The following is a 20,161-nucleotide window of genomic DNA, read 5'->3' as shown; positions in this document are numbered from 1 at the left end:
TCTATTAAATGCTAAAAAATATAATGATGCCTAAGATGCAGCACCAGGATTGTAGACAGAAAAGTTGAATACAACTTGGAATGGGAATAGAAACCAATCGTGATGCTTGTTGCCATTCTTCAGAGAAGCAGTTCTAGCTTGTTCAACTACTTAATGTGAGAGAAGCAGGAAGAGCATATGTACATTACCACTTTATTAAAATATTGTATAAATACAGAGCAGTTGAGTACATCCATTCTAAGGCACTGTTCTGGTTTGAATGCTATTCCACAAGAGAGAAAGAAAAGCCATTACATTCGGTATTTTTCATCTCTACATTCAGACTCCTCCTATGTTAGTTTTATTGCTACCGGGGTCTCAATTTAAACCTCAGGCTTATAGCAGCATAATACAGGGACCTGGATGCCACAAATTAAAGACACATCCTGGCTCTGGCACTTGATATGATTTGGCACTTAATTATGAACTCTCTTGCATTATGTTTCCATTTGTTTCCCAACTCTTGTTTAACTACAGATATTATACCCTTAATGAATTATACTTCATTACTGGTTTCCATTAAGCCTGGGATTAGTTAGGCACATAGTACATAACCCCAAAATACTTAGACATCGCTTCCAAGAACTTCAATGCCAGAGAAGAGATGTATTTTCCCTACTCTTAGTTTAAGGAAAGGATGGCTGGAAATCTTCATAAAGGGAAAATGCTTGAATGTTCCATTTTGTATATCTTATAACAAGGAATTAGGCTCAATGGATATTTTCACATATCAACAGTTTAAAAGATTCAGATACTTCTTCCCTTATCATGGGAATTTGAGTTGTTATCATGATTATATGAGAATGTTTATATAAGTAACAATATGTGTGTATGTGTGTAAGTGTGTAAGTGTGTAATTATAACTAAAACTGAGAAAGGTTGAGAATCACTAGATAAGCTATAAACCATCTGGATTAGTGACCTTTACCTCTTTAAAATGATATGTATGAATGTGTGTGTATGTATGTAATAGTAAGTAAAAACCTTGTAAGTCAAAGTAAGCCAAAGACCTTGAGAATCACTGGGAAATGTATCAGTTATCTGAATTAGTGATCCTCATCTCCTTGAGACAATATGTTTGTATGACACAAGACATGTATATCTTTAAAGAGTTTTCTAGAAAACACTTGAAATAGTTGAAGATAACTAGCTAGCTTGGTATCAAAAAAACACTACACTGATATCTATAAAGATATTTATATAAGGCCGTGTGTTTCAGAAGGTGTTTGAAGAACACTAGTTCTGTAAGTTAATACTTAGTATACATCAAAGATCTAGGATCAAATAAGTTTGAAAACACTGAGCCAAAGAAGGTGCTTTATCTTCCTTTACTAGACTAGTATCTCTCCAACAGTCTCACAAACTGACAAGCATTATGAATCTAGGTAGGAGAAATAGCTAGATAGCAATTCCCAAACTTAACTGCAGAATATGTTGCAGAACTAAATTGTCTATGCCATTAACCTTGCGTGGCACTGAATTAAAGAATGGGTACAATTTCAAAAGCACTGAAAGTCACATGACTGAGTTACCAAAGGAGAGTATAAAGTCATTGCATCAATCTAAATTAAATTCAATCCTACCTGTACAATTTCAACTCTTGTGATTTCTGCTAAGCCTAGAGCTTCATTACAAAATCACTCATCTGCTCTAAGCACCATACCAGACTGCCAAATTAAGGTGACCAAATTTTGCAAAAATCAAAAGTCAAAGTTAAAAAATCTGAACTTCTTTAAACATAAAAATTCTAATGGCAATGACCCAGTTCTTATCTTACCAGAAAAACTCATCTTCATATTCCTGATACATTTTTATTATTTGACAAAATTCATTGGCTCCTGTCTTGCCAACTAGGAACACATCAAAAGCTTTGCAGTCACATAATCACCTTTAAAATATTATAGCAGAATGTGTATGGTACTGCTATAACAGATACATTAGATAAACATAATTATCGACTATATTGACCCTAGTCCTACAAAACCTGTCATCATTTACATGCTTTGTGTTTATATGTATCATATGGTTGCTTTGGAACAAAAAACTTGCCATCGCAATAAAAGAGTTGCATACACAGGATAAATCAATTGTTGGAATGTTGCAAGAATTGGTGAATAGTCTAGAAGTCGTGTGTCTTAGAAGCAAGTTTTAAAAAATACCCCCTAAGAAAGGGTTCTTATAAGGTTCTTCCAAGACAAGCTACTATAGGCTACAATTTGGGGGGTTGGTGGTCATTTTTTTATAGGACCTACTTCTTCCCTTAGCAATTCTTAAAGAAGTCCTCTAAAGTGAGTAACTTGGTGCATAATTAGGCCTGCTCTCTGTCTGAAGCTTTTAGAACAATGACTACATTTATATGGCTTTTCCCCTGTGTGGATTCTTAAATGAATAACAAGGCTTGGTCTCTGTCTAAAGCTTTTCCCACAATAATTACATTTAAATGGTCTCTCTTCAGTATGTGTTCTCTGGTGCAAAGTAAGGGCTGTCAGCCGGCTAAAACTTTTCCCACAATTATGACATCTATGAGGTTTTTCACCTGTATGAGTTTTCAGATGTCTTTTAAGACTTGATCCATGACAAAAACTTTTCCCACATTCCAGGCATTTATAGGTTTCTTCTTCAGAATGGGTTCTCTGGTGCCCAATGAGGTGTGACCGCCGAGTGAATCGCTTTTTACATACAGTACATTCATAGGGTCTCTCTCCTGTATGAAGTCGTTGGTGTCTATAAAGATCTGAGCTACGAAGGAACCGTTTGCCACATTCAGGGCATTTGTGAGGTTCCTCTCCAGAATGAATTCTCTGGTGCCCAGTCAGTTGTGATTTCCGAGCAAAACATTTTCCACATTGAGGACATCGATGGGGTTTCTCTCCTGGATTCTTTTTCTTTTGAGGCTTAGGGTTGATAGGTTCTTCAACATTAGAGGTCTCGGGTGTCTCTCCTACAGTAGGGTTTGGGGGATCTACAAGTTTCTCTAAATCTGTCTGTAGATCCTCTGGAGGTGGTTCCCACTGGTTTTCTAACTGGACATAGTCTTTTTGCAAAATGGGGCCCTGAACAGCATTCCCCTCTAGAGTTACAATAAATGGATACATATTTTCCAGTTTTTTCTGTTTTGAAGCATCTTCTTCATTTTCGATGCCGAGCTCAAAACCTAAGAATAAATAGAAAACATAGATGGCATTACATGCTGAGGGGGAAAAAAACAGGGTGGGAAAAGAAAATTAAGAGGCATATTAAATGATTAACAGGAATATAGACTTTTCTCAACAGTATTCTAAGCTTTTAATACAATTTCTTACCTATTTTGGAGTCAAGTAATTGTTTCATTTCTTTGGGATCCTGTAATTCCTTCACCCATGGCTCTTCTCTATGATCTAATGGGAAGTTCACATCAAGCTTTGGTAATGGATATCCTGGTCATAGAAAAAAAGGCAAGCATGAGAATTTGGTTCATCAGAGATATTTCCAGCGTTTAGGCTGATTTCCAGGATATATGGCCTCTTAATATCTACTTCCTCCTCAGTTACTGTTACTTCATCTTGCTGTCATTTACCAAAGACTTTTTTTCATATATTTTTATTGTAATTAATAGAAGGGTTACATTACATTCACCAGGTAGAAGGTGCATTACTTCACAAACATCGATACCCTTTCTCATGTCTTGGTCCCCATTTCCTGCCACCCACCCTCGCCCCTCTTCTTCTTCTCCCCCCTTCACTGTCCGATTTCAAATAACCAAATAAGCATATATACAATATATCAGATAACAAGGTGAAATATGGTAACAATATGAGTTAACCAAGGGACAGCAAAAGAGATGAGAGATAACATAGTACATTAAGGACAACAATCACTCATTATATGGCTTTTATTTCTATATCCTGGATGACCTTTCATTTACAAAAGACTTTTTAAAAACAGATTAAGGGGAGCAAGGAGTTTGGCCTAGTGGTAGAGTGCTTGCTTAGCATGCAGGAAGCCCTGGTTCAATTCCTTGGTACCACATACATAGAAAAAGCTGGAAGTGGTGCTGTGGCTCAAGTGGTAGAGCTGTAGCCCTGAAAAAGCCCAAGGACAGTGCTCAGCCCTGAGTCCAAGCATCAAGACTGGCAAAAAAAAAAACATATTAAGGGGGCTGGTAGCTTGGCGTAGTGGTAGAGTGCTTGCCTAACATACTTGAAGCCCTGGGCTCAATTCCTTGATACTACATACACAGAAAAGGCTGGAAATGGTGCTGTGGCTCAAGTGGTAGAGAGCTAGCCAGACCCAGAGGTCAAGCACCACTTACAACTACAACAACAACAACAGATTAGGAACAGAAAAAAAATGGAAAGAAACCAGGTACCAGTAGCTAAGACCTGTAATCCTAGCTACTCAGAATGCTGAAATCTGAGGATCATGGTTCAAAGCCAGTCTAGGCAAGAAACTCTGTGTGATTTGTATCTAATTAACTACAAAAAAATCAGAAATGGAGCTATGGCTCAAGTGGTAGAGTAAAAAGGTGGCCTTGAGCAAAAAACAAACAAAAAAACTTCAGCCCTGAGTTCAAGCCCCAGTACTAGCAGCAAAAGTATTTTTTAAAGGAATGATAATTCTTTTGTGCTATCTTCAAGGCTATTCCACTGTAATGAATGGAAAGTCAATAAATCGATTGTGTGCTGAAATAGGATTAAATTTCTACCATTAGTTACAAGAATTCACATGTAAACACATTTATTTTTGCAGTATGGAATAGCCTATAAAATGAAATTGATGCAAAGTTAGAACATTACAATATTATATAGTTCTATTTTGCCCAATCAATTTAAATATGTACTTTGGAGCTTTTTCCTTTTCTCACTATTACTTTAAAATATGCTGGTAATCCAGGAGAACCCAAAAACTATATGTTGAAATCTAAAGTTAACTAGAGGCATCAGATCTTACCCTCTAACAATATTCTATATTCTCTGTGTCAGTGAATAATATTGCCACATGCCCAGGTCACTGGACAGAGAGCTAGATGTCACATTCACCTGTTCTTATCCATCACCTAACACTCAGTCAGACACCAAGTCTATAGTTCACACTTGTTAATTAAATTAGGGATCATCCCTTTGAGCTCAATTTTCATCAGCACCAATCCTCTTGTTCCTGTCCAGCTCCTCTCCCAGAGCATCACCAGTTCTTCTTTCTGGCCCCTGCATTTTGCACATGGTGGCCCTCCTACCAGAGTCCCCTCCTCCCATCTTCACTTGTACCCCTCCAACAGTTACCCCTGCAGTCCATCCTGTGGGGGGCTATCCACACCCCCTTTCTCCAGAGGTCATCCCTCTGCACCTAAAGCTGCTCCGCTGGCCCTGCAATGCACTCCCCTAGCATGCCAGGTCCTCCGCTGCACCTACCACTTCACACACAGCACATAGCGGAACCGCCCACTAGACCGACAGTTCCGATCCTTTTCTGACTAGAGTCCTAATGAATCCCAAGATGTAGCACAGAGCCTGCTCCTCCCCAGGGGCTCATGATGAAGCAGACATAATAATTGTGGAGATAAGAAAAAGCATATAGTTGCTAAAGTCTGTGGTAGTATGGACATGTCAAGCATTGCTCCTTTGTAACTTTGGCTATACTTGGCTTTCTTCCATTTTCTTGGTTTCCTTGGCTGTGTCAGTACTAAACAGTTGGTCAGTGTGCCACAATATCTAATTTGTGCTTGCAGGAATAAGAAAGATGACTGTAGCCAACTTGGATCAAGGACAGAGTGCAGGGAGCATGGACAACAATGAAGGTGAACCCCAAAGAGAAGGGAAATACAGGAGTATATTGGCTATGAATTCTAATTGTCTTTCTCCATGGGATTAGTACCTTCTACAACTCACATTGTCATATCACAAAAGCAGTAACCCTCAAAGTGTGTGTGGGGGGGGTGTGGGTGGGTGGGTGTGTGTATGTTCTAGATCTTGAACTTAGAGCCTGGGTGCTATCACTTAGTTAATCATGCCTGGCACTCCCCCACTTGAGCCACAGCTCTACTTCTACATTTTTGGTGATTAATTGGAGATAAGAGTCTCATGGACTTTCCTGCCCAGGCTGGCATTGAATCACAATCCTCAGCTTCCTGAGTAGCTAGAATTACAGACATGAGCCACCAGCAGGTGGTTAATTCTGAAACTTGTACTTGTGAGGGACTTACCTAATAAGCGTGTTACTTCTGTACCCTGGGTTATATTGATGAGGACCTGCTTACCACAGTTAGAGAATTCTTCTAGGCTGCATTTATTTGCTTTATACTCTATAAATGACTAAACCCCCTTCAAGGATCTGAAGAGAAAATATTACTCAGATATTCAATCTGAATGAGATACTTAGGCCTAAGGTAAGTTTGGTCTCTGCAAACTACATTTCAGATCCTGTAGTTCAAAAGATGGATAAATTATTCCTGACCCAGAGAGAGGGTCCCATCTCTCACCAAAGGTTTTCTCAAATAGTATTCTCATTTTAAAAAAAAGCTCCTTGAATCATGTGCTGGTAGCTCATGCTTGTAACCTCAGCTACTCTGGAAGCTGGGATCTGAGGATTGTGGTTCAGAGTCAGCCCAGGCATGAAAGTCCATGAGACTCTTATCTCCGTTAACAAACAGGAAACCGCAAGTGGCACTGGGGCTCAAGTTGTAGAGCACTAGCCTTGAGCTGAAGAGCTCATGGACAGTGCCCAGAACCAGAGTTCAAGCCCCACACTTACCAAAGCAGGCAAACAAACAAAAATCCTCAAGTACCAATATATCCAGAGAACATCATTCCTTTCTAGTGTTTCCAGGGAGATTTCCTCTTCCTTTTCCCCCTTATCCACTCTTTAAGAAGTACATTTTGGTTGGAGAATTGATATTTTTTCTTCCCAATACAAACCCCTAGAACTCTTGAACTCTCCAATAGACACAAAAGAAAATAAATCTGTATCTTACCAGAATCCAGAAAGGGCTGGCATTCGCCAGCAGCACCATAGTCCAGCTCCTGTGGCCCTGGCTGGGGGATCCAGGCCTCTGCTACCGGGGGATCCTGGACAGTTCCCATTACTTGGAGTGCAGGTGACTCCAGGTGCATATTTGGTGGCATGGGGACTGTCCCCACTGGTGCCAGTTCTTCCAAGAGCATGTCATGCATGTTAACCTGGAGGAAAGGACAGAACTCGTCATTCCACAGACTAGACTCCCTGGAAGCAAAGCTCATTTTATCTCACTCTAAATAAGCTGGTGACCCAGGAAGAGCCACACATGTCAATTTTCCAGAGGTCAGAGGAAGCAATATGTAAGAAGAAATTGGAAAGGTCCATTGAAATAACATGTCATACTTATTCCCACATATCCAAACAAACAATTTTAACATGTGATCCATATAAAGGCCTACTAGTGAAGCATTCCACCTGCTTGCCCTTTCAAAGTCTTCTACAGGGGGGTATGTATGCTAAACTCACAGATTTCAAGGTACACTGGACATACTTCAAGTGCTCAAAAGCCAGCACTGGCTAGTATTTCTGTACTGTACAGGATGTATCTGTCAGTCAAAGATAAAATCTTCTATCATCAACAAAATCAACAGGACAGAGAAAGGGAGGCGACTATTCATACTATCCTATGGAGCCACCTGTCCAGACTATCACCTTATATTACTACAACAGTTTTGCTGTATTCCTCTGGGACTCAGCACCCACTGAAACAGCTGCTGTCTCCTCTGAGGACACTGCCTTTTATTCATATGTGAAGAGAGACATTATGAAGCTTCTCTGTAAGAAGGCACAGACAGAACATCATGTATAAGTCAGAGTGGTTCCCTACCAAATGTAGAATTTCCTTTTAAACATTCATGTAGGTAAAAGGAAACTAACCAAGAAACAAGATTAATTACAACCCAAATCTTTTTGAACATTTTAGCATGACTTGGATTGGCTAGGAGTGAACGTCTATACAAATCAAAGAAGGATTACATTCCCTACTGTTCCTTTTAGCCAAGACTTGTCTGCCACTTTGAGAAATGGTGTGACAAGAAGCAGCATCTCTCATAGCACTGGACCTGTGGTAAGAATTCCTGACTAATCCTATCACAGCACAAATGCTGTGCTTATGACTATTTCCTAGCACTATTGGGTGGGATGAAGCCAAAGCATGTACATGCAGAACTACATACTTCATTTCTTCTTTCTAGATTCTACACAACTAAGGGTAGGAACACTTACCTCTGAAAAAAAGAAAAGCACAGGAGTAAATGTTTGCTAATGTGTGGGTCACATTTACCTTATCACCTCATCTACTTCTTAAAATAACTATTTAGCAAAGTAAAATCATTATAAACATGCAGAGTGCATACATACAAGCTGTGGCTGGAACTGGCCTGCAGGCCATAGATTTATAAATGATCTTTTTCCTTGGACTATTTAAATGAGTTTTGCTATCTATGAATTTCCTTTAATTACAAGACAGAGGACATTACAATATATGTTTTATAGAGAATGAATGGAGTCAGATATGCTTGGCAGCCATTGAAGCACATAATGATTCAAGCCAAAGAGAAAAATGAATGGGCTGTGGAGAAGTCTTGAGGATGGATAATGGCATAGACATAAAAAGGCTTGTCTAGCTAGCCCAGCTACCTCAGTGGTTCTTTTAGCCTAAGAATGAAGACCCCCCCCCCCAACTCTTTTCTCACCTGCTGCTCTGGTATCTCAAGTTCTCTCTGTAAATCTTCTATCAGGGACACAACTCTTTCTCTGTTTTCTGGGCAGTGTTCCCTCACCCAGGTCTCTATCTCCGTGGGCAGTATAGTTAAGAATTGCTCCAACACTAGAAGCTCCAGGATTTGTTCCTTAGAACGCATCTTCGGCTTCAGCCATTGACAGCAAAGCTCCCAGAGTTTGTTGAAAGCTTCATGAGGTCCAGCTGCTTCTGTGTACTGAAACTGCCTGAAACGTTGGCGGAACACTTCACAGTCTGTGTCATATTCCTGCAGCACAGAGCCCTGATTCAAGGAAGCCTGGATGGCACAACCCAGGGCCACAGCCATTGCCCCTTCTGGAAGTTTACAATTGATCGGGGGACTGAGGTCTCTGGTTTTTTTTTGTTGTTTTATAGTTTTTTTTTCCTTTTACTGTAATAATCCAGGAGAGCCACCTATAGCTGAAGACAAGAAGACAGGAAAAAAAGAGTAACAGCAGTGGTCAGAAGAGGGCATATTCAAATATTTTTTCCTCAAAAGCCTAAATGAACAGTTGAAATGCTTAATGTGGTTTAAGAATCAGATAAAAGCTGTAGATTCACTTTCCAGAAAAATACACACACACACACATACACACACACACAGCCAATTCCTCACATGTTTCAGATGTTTGCAAGATTCCTGAGTTCATCAACATACCTTCTAAAACTGTGCTTTTCCATATGATAGTGGTCTCATATGACACTTAAATGTAAAATTCAATTTCTCAAAAAATTCAGTTTCTCAAACATACTACCCAAATTTAAACTGCTCAGTAAACACTACCACAAAAAGTTCTACTGGGCATCTCTCTTTTCGTCTTCCATGGTCCCAAGTGTAATAACTCTGCGATTAATAAGCCTCCAGATATTTTTAGATTTGCTTGCCTTAAACACATTCTCAGTCTACTCCATGTGTCTTGTGTTTCTGAATATATGAAGGCCTTCAAAGAAATAAAGAAGGAATTACACAATTTCGAGGTCACAGAGGTGGCTCATGCATAGCTCCTCAGGTCATATGACCCGCACCTGCATTGAGGTATCTTTCCTCTCCAAGAAAGATTCTTAAGGGGATTACTAGAAAAAAAATACCTGTCATCAAAAAAATTGAAATTGTATCCTTGTAACCCTTTTATCAAGATAGTAAACTGAACTTTAGTGACAGATGGATCTAGGCACGATAAACTACTTGTTGTATCATCTTGATGCCCAGTCCACCTGTCAACAAGATGTGCATAAAATATCCTGTGCAGAGCCAATTACATAGAAAGTGAATAGCAGCTTGACTGGCACAAGGAAAGGACTCAATTAAAGTTTATTGGTGGTAATGACTCCTTCCTAGGAAGCTTCTACTTTCCTTAGCCTAGACATCCAACCATTGCTGGAGGGAATCCAGGAACAGCGGTTTTTGGCTGCAGACCCACCCGTTAATCGGCTCCAGCTTCACAGCTGGCTAGCCCTCCCCATAACTGACCCAAAACCTTCCATCACGTCTACCAGGGAAATGACTCTTCAGGTTTCCTTCCATGGGCCCTGTCCAGTTAAAAGTTCATTTCACTGTGGGATTAGTGGTTTTCCCTTAAACCTCCCTGGAGTAAACCCACCCTACAGGGCCTACTAGTAAAACGATGAGAGAAAAGAGGGCTCTTGGGAAAATGCAAGCTTGACATGCCCCCGAAAAGTCTAAAAGCTAGTTTTAAAATCTGATGGCAGTTTCATGGGCGCGGTCTCCAATAGCAACTAGGGGAGAAGGTCCATCTGCCCTGAGGGGTACTCCTAGCTTGGGAAGACTCCCAGGAAGGCCTGGCCGGGTCGCAGGGAGCGGCGATAGGGTCTGTGATCAGATAGGGGCCCGCCGCCCTTCATTGCTGTCTGTCCCCAGCCCAGAGCACATCTGGAATCTGCCAGCTCTAGAGGCCCAGGCTGGCTAAGGGCGCCCTGTTACCCGCTCCTGCGCCCCAGGGACAGCCACGCCCTCTGGCCGCTCCGGGACTCACCGCCTCGGCGCCCACGGCTCTCCCCAGCTCACCGGCAACTGCTCAAAGCGCAGGCGCAGAACTGTGCGATGGACTACATCTCCCAGCAGGCCTCGCGGCACCCCGCCGCGCTCTGGGCCCAAAATGCTGCTGACATGGGTGGGGCTAGGACTCACCCGAGCCTCCACCTAGCTTCAGCTGCTTTGGAAGTGGTCCCATTTCCGGTTTAATAGCTTTTTTTTTTTTTTTTTTGGTCTCCGGGGGTTGGGAGGGAGTAGCCCAGTATCGTGAGTCAAGTGAGAGCTTCTTCCAACAGCCTTAAAGTAACGAGAACAGGGATCCTCCTTAAAATACGCTACGATACACTGATTCTCAAACCGGAATACAGACTCCGGGGGAGCGAGGTAATTTCTTATGAGAGAATTATTTATACTAATTCAGACTTCTGGGCCCCAGAAATTTGTCCAACACCCTGCGCACTTGGACTCACATTTTCTTAAGGTTTCCTGAAGGTTCTGACTCTCATCTCGTCTGCAGATCACAGTGTTGTAGAATTTGCTTCCCAGTTTCTTCTCTGGAAGCCCCCAGGATCCTGTCTAAAGACCCCGCCCATTCCTGTCCACCGCCTACTGCCCACAGAGGTCACTGGGGGTCTTCGGGACCGCCCTCTGGATCTGCCTCAATCCTTCGCTGCCAATAAGTCCCCCGCTATTCCCGCCCCTGGAAGAAAACTGCCTTCTCATTGGCCAACGGCAACATGAGGCTGTACGTGATTCAAAGGCGGCTAGATAGGATGGTGTGCTTTGAAAAACGTAGTCCTCAGGTTGGGCCCATACTGTCACTTTTGGTCTGTGGCAGCCAAACTTTAACTTTGTGCCTTTGTGCGTGGTAGTCGGGGTTTAGTTCTGTGTGGGCCCAGCACGGAGAAGAAAGCACTGTCCTTGTGCGTCCATGAGCTCCTGTGGAAGTGCCACGACTGGATGGGGTGGTGGGGTAGTGCTGGGAATTGACCCCTCCTCCCAGGCCAAAGTGTCTTCCGCGTCATTTTGGTCCTGGTCAATTGTCATAGGAGTCATTGCTGGTTTGAACTCATGCGGACTGGAACCTTAACCCTCAGCCAGAGGAGGCAAACGCTGCATTGGGTCTGATAGCTCCATACATGCTACTATCATTTTATCATATAGGGGGATTACAGATTTTCTTTTTCTTTTTTTTGAAATTAGAGTATATTACCTATTCAGGAGCTAAAATGAGAGGATTGCTGTTTGAAGCCAGTTTGGACAAGATAGTCCATGAAACTAATCAATAAACTACCGGAAAAGCCTAAACTGTGGCTCTAGTGGTAGAGTGCTAGACTTGAGCAAAATACTCAGGAGCAATGCCCAGGCCCTGAGTTGAATCCTCACGATTGAGACACACACGCAAAAGTAAAGTGTATCAATTGCCTAAAGTAAAGGGCTGCATTATGATATTTTCATACTGTGCATTAAGTACTTCAACCACATGTATTCCTTTATTACCCACTCCCTCTTCCTTTAATCTTCTACTTGAAGTCCCCCATCCTTTTACTTCCTTGTCACCTTTCTTCCCTGTGTACCACATGTGAAAGAAAACATGCAATATTTGACTTTGTGAAACTGGCTTATTTCATTCACTTTCCTTCAAATCACATCTCTTCATTCTTCTAGTTGACTAAACGCCATTGCATACATATATATACCACATTTTCTTTTTAGAATTACATTACCATTAATGACATACATTTTTGTACAAAGTGAGCATTTTCACTGCTATATTTCTGTACATGTAAATTATTTATAATAGACAATATAACTTATTATAATTTTAATTATAGTTCCCCCTCGATTTCTCTTTTTTTATCCCATCTCCTTCAAATCACCTTAAAATTTCTTGCAAAGTTAAAAATAGTTTTCATATGTGCAGACAATGTATTTCAATTATATTCCTCCTGTTCTTCCCCCATTCTACTTCCACCTAGCTCCCCTCCCTAAACATAGCCTCATTTTTATATTCATATAGTTTCCCTCTCTCTCTTTTTTGCATCTTGATTCCACAAATGAGAGAAGACATAGTATTGCCTTCCAGAGTCTGTGTATTTGGTTTAAATTAATAACTTCCACTCTACCATTTGAGCTACAGCTCTACATTTTCCTGGAAAACACATAACTTCATTCTTTCTTTATAGCTTATGTACATGTGTATATGACATTCTGTATCCATTCATCTGTTTATGAGCACCTAGATTGATTCTCTTACATAGCTATTGTAAATAGCAGTAAATATAATTGTGACCTCAGTAGCGAGAAAATGAATGATGCCACAATTAATAAGCCAAATTATAATTTGTAAGGAAATGGGAAGACTTGGAAAACATCATATTAAGTAAAGTAAGCTAGAATCAAAGAAACATAGACACCATGATTGCCCTCATTTGTAATAGTATATATCTAGTATTTTCCTTGCAAAGGATCCCAATAGCTCAATACCTATGTGTATATGACCATAAAAATGATGCTAATGGAAATGACCTCCAAGATATGAGAACAAAGTTTTTCTTGGTGGTTGTTTTTAGTGTACTATGTGAAGTTATTTTTTTGTCTTTCATTTTCCCCCCTTTGGTTTATTCTCTCTTGTCACTGTATTTGACTTTAAGTATTTGTTATTTTGTATATACGTTTACTTGAATTAAGGAAGAGAAGAGGAACAACAAAATGCTGAAACAAAGGACAAAAGGTGAATCAATGCCAAAGCAATACTTATAAGACGATATGTTGGAAATGAGCATTACTATGTGGGGGAGGGCACAGAAAGTGGGAGAAAAACGTGGAAGGGGTAACAGTGTTTGACAAAAATGCACTTACTACCTTATATATGTATCTGTAATCCCTGTACATTACCCTGACAATAAAATTAAAACTCCAAATTATAGGAGTTTTTATTGTAAAGGCTGGTGGTGACTGCATAGGGTATAAGCTTCCTGAATCATCAAGTTCCTAGAGAGCTCAGAGATAGTCTTTTAAAGGAAAAAAAACCACATCCTTCTTGGTAACAATGTATAGGTTATTTATTTTGCCAAGCATATGCAGAAGCAAAAAAGCAATATCAGTAAATTTACACTTACTCCCCAAAATACAGAAATGGAACATCTGGGGGAGTTTTCATAGAAAACACCGATTAAGCAGCTTATGGATTTGGCAGAACCTATAAGCAAACAAGAGCTCTGGGGTCTAGGAGCCTTTTTCCTTTGGGGACAAAATGGCATTACTTCTGTCAGGATTCAGGTTTAAGAGCATAACCTACTTCAATGTGTGTGTAGGTTTTACTCTTGTATGTTGACTTGCCCATTCCTTTGACTATATAGGCCTGAGTGTGATGTAGCTGGATGATTGAATAGCTCTACATTTTGTTTTTAAGGAGCTTTCTTACTGATTTTCATAGAGGTTACACTAATTTATATTTTCACCAACATTGTATAAGGTTATTTTTTCTTTCACCCAAATCTTTACCAGAATTTGTGGTTTGTTTATTTTGTTCTGGTCCTGGGGCTTTTTTGCAGTTAATTGGAAATAAGAGTGTCATGGATTTTCCTTCCCAGGCTAGCTTCAAATTGTGATCCTCAGATCTCAGCATCCTGAGTAACTAGGATTACATGCATGAGCCAGGAATCCAGCTTATTTGTTCTTTCAGGGACTAGTTTTTGAGTTCTATATACTCTGGTAATTCATATATTTTAGATGAATAGCTAGCAAATATTTTTTCTTAAGTCATATGAAGATTTTCCCTTAAGTTCAATCTGTTCTTTCCACTGCTGGGCAGAAGCTGTTCAGATTTGATAGAAAGCCATTTGTCAATTCTTGTTCTCATTTCATGGGTATGGGTATTGGAGTTCTTTTTTTTTTTTTGGCTATTGGAGTTCTGTTGAAAACGTCATTTCCTATGCCTCAGTCTTGAAATATTTCCCTATGTTTTCCTCTTGTAATTTCAGAGTTTCAGGTCTTAGATTAATGTCTTTGATTCATTTTTTTGCCAGTCCTAGAGTGTTGAACTCAGGGCCTAGGCACTGTTTGTGAGCATATTTTTGCTTAATGCTAGTGTCCTGCCACTTGAGCTACAGCACCATTTCTGGCTTTTACCGTGTATGTGGTACTGAGGAATTGAACCCAGGGCTCAATGCATGCTGCTAGGCTACCGTTCCAGCTCCTCTGATCCACTTTTTTTCCAGTCCTGGGCTTGAGCTCAGGGCCTGAGCACTGTCCTTGGACTTTCTCAAGGCCAGAGCACTGCCACGAGCCTCAGCACCACTTCCAGCTTTTTTTTCTATGTATGTATGTGGTACCGAGGACTGGAACCCGGGTATTCGTCCATGCTAGGCAAGAACTCTACCACTAGGCTAAACATCTGGCCCCCTCTGATCCATTTTTCAGTTGGTATTTATTTGCGATGAGTTAAGAATCCAGTTTTAGTCTTCTACATTTTCTTTATCTATTACCCATTCATAATTTCTTCTCATGTGTGGTGGCACAGGACTGTCATCCAAGCACTTGCAAGGCAGAGGCAAAAAGAGAGTTCAAGCCAACCTGGGCTACCTAGTGAGAACCTATCTCAAAAGAAGCAAAATTGATTGTTTCGATTGAAGTTTACATCTAACACTGGATGATGACTTTTAGTAGTTAAGTTTGTGGCATTCACCTTCCAGATGGCTCCCTACTCTGGATGCCGAGTAAATGATGTATTGCTTCTTGTTTCCACAGGGAGGCAGTATCTTCGCAATAGCAGCACTACCGCCTTAGAGGAATGGTAAATTTCCAATCCTGCTGCCTGGTATATAGGGAGACAAGTCACTATTCTCCCAGTAGAGTGGCAGCGGTGAAAGCTGTTTTGGGTTTGTTCTGAGAGCTCAAGGACAGCATTGTGTGTCTGTGTGTATGCTGATCACACTTGCTGGCACATAGGTAAACTGTCAGCCGCTGTTGTCAGGGTCAGTAGTCTAGACTCTGCTGCCTAGCTGGCTCTGAGTTAATCATGAACGAAGGAAAACAAATTTTTACTGAGACTTTGAAGTTCCTGCCCTCTCCCCATTCCCTTATCTTGGAGTGAGGAAAAAGAGCTCTGGAAAGAGCAGAAGAGTGATTGGAAAAGGGGTGTGAGTCCATCAGAAGAAGATGGAAGGAGGGGGAAAGTGCATATGGTACTACACCATTCCCACACAATCACATATGCACGTTTTCATTTGCAAATGTGGCATGGAAGAACCTGGAAGCTTGAACTATCCCTTTCTGTTATTTAGACCATAGGGATAGACTGTGGTTCTGCTGAGGTTTGTCCTGTGTTGTGTAATGAGCAATATATGGAAATAGAAACCCATCTTTGTCAAGATTCCATTAGGCATGTAAATGGACTAAAATCTGGGGGAAGTGATTGAGAAGCTGTGCTTCATTTTTGTGATTCCAATTAGTTTTTTCTTATGTAGAGCTTGTCCATTTACACTGATTAAGGAATAATTTAGTAGACTGCCCATGTTTTTCTCTTCAAAGGACATCATAATCAACTGAAGCAGTGCAGTAAGTCCCTGCAAGAAAGATATTATTGCTGCTTCACCTTATATGTGTCTATTAAATGCCTTCTCTTTCCTGTGTTCATCTGGGATCTAGTTACCCCCATTAATATATGTAAACATGTTCACATTAATAGTTTCCACAGAAATTTCTGATATGTAGAGAACAACCACCACAGGATTCTCAGTGGGGAGGGGCTCTTCTAACAAATTTATTTTTCATTATTAATTTTGCCACTCCTGGGGCTTGAACACAGTGCCTGGGCATTGTCTTTGAGTTTTCTCAAGGCTAACAGTCTACTGCTTGAACCACAGCACTACTTCTGGCTTTGTGCATATGTGGTACTAGGGAATCAAACTCAGGGCTTTGTGTATGTTAGGCAAACAACCACTAGGCCACAGTCCTGGGCCCAATATATCTCATAGTCATTGGCAGTGTGTTCTTTGGAAGCTCTCCATTCTATTCTCCATCAGCCTTGTATACAATATACCAAGGAAGTTTAGGCATCTCATCTCCATTTAGTGCTCCAATCAACCATCCGAACAGTTAGAGCTCTTTCTACCTCTTGAGTGATATACATAAATACAGAATCCACTATCAGTACATCCAATCTGATAGAACTTCATGTTCTTTCCCAGCATTCCACACCTTTAAACCCTATTCCCCCACTTACTCTCTAACTTTCTCAGTACCCATTGCTAAAAAGAATGCAAATCTCTTCATTGCACTTTAATTTTTGGTGCCTGCTGGGAATTCGAACTAGTTTTCCTTCAAACACAAAAACGGGTGTTTGGGAGTTAGGTTCAGAGAAAAATACAAAGTATCTTGCAACACAGCTATCCCCACAAAAGATCATTAAAGTTTCTTCAGAGTTAACTTCAAACATATGTGGAAATCTCAGCACAAAACAAGGGCTTACTATCCCCATCTTTATTGGAATCTTCCCATATGTCCCCATGCCAGTGTTTCATAATCCTGATTCTTCCCTATCAATGGCTTTTAGTTCAAAAAAGATGTCCCAATAAGTATGATGACCGGGATTGTTTTTCAGCAACCCTATCCTTTTAGCTACAGAAGATAAGAATTTCCTTCAGGGCAAGTCTGGAGGTTTCCTGCTCATTTTTGTGGAGCCTGATTGGGCAACGTGAATCCCAAGTTCATAATTTTGTTCTTCCATTTTTTCTAGCCTAGTGGGGATTAATTAGTCAACCTCTTTATAATCGTCAGTTTTACTGTAATGGGCTAAGTCATCCAATACATGGTTACTTCAAACCTTAACTTTTATAGGTATTTGATTATAAATATGTAATGCTGATTATTGCTTGCCTAGATTTTCAATCATATTATAGACTATTTATGTCCTGTTTACTTCAAATTTAAGTATATTCAAAGGGATTAAAGGCATAGACCAGTTGGTAGAACACTAACCAATGAGTAAAAGTGCCAGGTACCAAGTTTGAGTCCAGTATCAGAACTGCTAAGAAAAAAGAAATAAATATAAGCAGGTCCTTCAAGCATAACGATTTAAAAAGAAAGAATTCAGAAGACCAATCCTTAAGGTTCTGTTCCTGTAAAACCACTACTTTTAAAAATTATGTAATTTCAAGGTAAATTTTTAGTACAATGATTGTTTGAACTCAGGGTCATTTGCTTGATAGGCAGGTGCTATACCAGTGAGACATGCCTCCAACCTTGTTTTTCGTTGGTTGTTATGAAGATGGAGTCTCACTTCCTGCCCAAACAAATGCCTAGACAGTGATCCACCTATTTTAGGCTTGCTGGAATGACAATCATGGGCTAAAACGCCCAGTTTCCCTCCATTGAAAAGGAGTCTTTTAGGCTTTTCTGCCTGAGGTGACCTGGAACCTTGATTCTCTCAATCTCAAATTCACATATATCTTATAATGACATGCCAGCTATAAGCTGCGAAGTAACCTTGTAAATTTTTTTCTGTCACGAGCTTGTATCAAAGTTCAGTGTTTCTATTCCTAGCCTCCCAAATAGCTAGGATTACAGGCATGAGCTACTGGCACCCAAAGTTTCAAGGTAATTTTAATTGATATTTTCTGTTATTGAGAATAGAATCTAGGACATTCTACCATTGACTTATATTCCTCAGCCTTAAGGAAATATTTTAACCTATAACATATAATACATACAATGAAAATACATACAATGAAAGCTGTAAAATATTTTAATGAGTCTACTTTAGAAACACACATTTCTTGAAGACCTTCTAGGGTAAAATCTCACATTCTTGTTTCCCATAATTACATTTTTGGAATTAATCTCAACAATTGACGTTTTGGTTCTGTTGAAAGGTGGGAAAACTTCAGGATTATCTTTCATATAATTTTTGTCATACAAATGTGTTCCTGAAAGTTTGTACTATCTTTAGAATGGATCTCTCATTACTTGTCAATGATTGCAGAATTATTTTCTGAAAATTTTCTTAATATCTACTAGTAAAGAGGAAGCTACATAGAACTACTTTTGATGACAAACACCTAAACCAATCAGAGTTCTCCAGAGAGGCTGTAGGACATATGCATAAACATGTACATATGTGTAAATATGATATGCACACATGGATATGTTTGTGTATACATATACATACATTCATGCGTGTATAAATATTTTACTTGTATGTGTATGTGGGCGAGTGCTCAGGTTCTGAGTTCAAGCCCCAGGACTGGCACATTCACACAAGGAAGAATGGAAAATAGACAGATACTAAGCAAATGTTTCTCGGTGTCAGATGCCAACATTATGGGAATATAGACCTTTTGTTTTTACTCTCGGTAATAATTATTGAAAATTATAATACACAGAACCAGGTGGTGATGACTTATGCCTGTAATCTTAGCTACTCAGGAGGCTGATATCTGAGGATTGTGCAAAAATAATTAAACCATAAAGGGCTAGAGGTGTGACTCAGGTGACAGAGCATCTACTGCCTTGGCACAAGGCCCCTCAATACTGAAAATAAAAGCAAAAGTTTCTAGACAAAATCCGTTCTAAACAGGAGCCAGTGGTTCACCATTGTAATCTACTCAGAAGGCTGGGATTGGAGCATCATGGTTCAAAGTCAGCTTGGGCAAGAAAGTCTGTAAGACTCATCTCTAATTAACCACCTTAAAATGAAGCGAAGCTGTGGCTCTAGTGATAGAACACTACCCTTGATCAGAAAAACTCAGGGACAGCCCCAGGATGGCACACACAAAAAAAAGACTCTTCATTAAATGACAGCATTAAGAAAATGAAGGGCTAGCCAGACGTGGTGGCTGACGCCTGTAATCCTAGCTACTCAGGAGACTGAGATCTGAGGATCAAGGTTCAAAGCCAGCCCGGGGAACAAAAGCACCTGAGACTCTTACCTCCAATTAATCTCTAGAAAACTGGAAATGGGGTTTGGCTCAAGGGTAGGGTGGCAGTCTTGAGCTGCAGAGCTCAAGGACAGCGCTCAGGCTGAGTTCAAACCCCATGACCCACAAAAAAAAAAGAAAATGAAAATGAAGGGCTGGTGGTGTGGGTGAAGTGGTTGAACACCTGGCTGGAAAGTGGTAAGCTCTCCAGTAACAGCAAAAACAAAAAAAAATAAGAAGGAAGAAAACAGGATGAATGGGGAGAGAATGGGGGGAGGAAAATGGGGCCAAAAACATGGGAAGGGGTATCAATATGAGAGAAGTAATGTACCTACTACCTGGAGAATATAACTGTAACCCCCTTATACATTACAATAAAAATATTTCAAACAGAGCTTCACTACAACTTATCAGTTTACCTCAGTTGACTGTATAGATTGTCAATATGTTCATTATGCAAAAGAGTTTTTATAATAA

At 40.2% G+C, this 20,161-nt stretch overlaps 1 protein-coding gene across 2 annotated transcripts; it reads right to left on the bottom strand.

Moving 5' to 3' along the window:
- Positions 1–178: 178 nt before the first annotated feature.
- Znf449 (zinc finger protein 449) lies at positions 179–11,363 on the bottom strand. 2 transcript variants are annotated; one of them, XM_090326322.1, is made up of 5 exons: positions 11,234–11,363; positions 8,724–9,190; positions 6,986–7,190; positions 3,342–3,455; positions 179–3,193 (listed from the first exon to the last, which is right to left on the bottom strand). In XM_090326322.1, exons 2-5 carry the CDS (start codon positions 9,075–9,077, stop codon positions 2,310–2,312), a joined length of 1,557 nt encoding a protein of 518 aa, XP_090182448.1. In that variant the 5' UTR covers positions 9,078–9,190; positions 11,234–11,363; the 3' UTR covers positions 179–2,309. The 2 variants fall into 2 exon arrangements, with proteins under 2 accessions (XP_090182448.1, XP_090182447.1); XM_090326321.1 differs by lacking the exon at positions 11,234–11,363 and adding an exon at positions 10,765–10,794.
- Between the last annotated feature and the right edge of the window lie 8,798 nt (positions 11,364–20,161).

The sequence above is a fragment of the Megascapheus bottae genome, chromosome X (assembly GCF_031878675.1).
Source record: "Megascapheus bottae isolate mThoBot1 chromosome X, mThoBot2.hap1, whole genome shotgun sequence".
Classification (NCBI taxonomy): Eukaryota; Metazoa; Chordata; class Mammalia; order Rodentia; family Geomyidae; genus Megascapheus; species Megascapheus bottae.
Note: the sequence above shows the minus strand (reverse complement) of the source record. Positions and strands in the feature narration are given on the sequence as shown.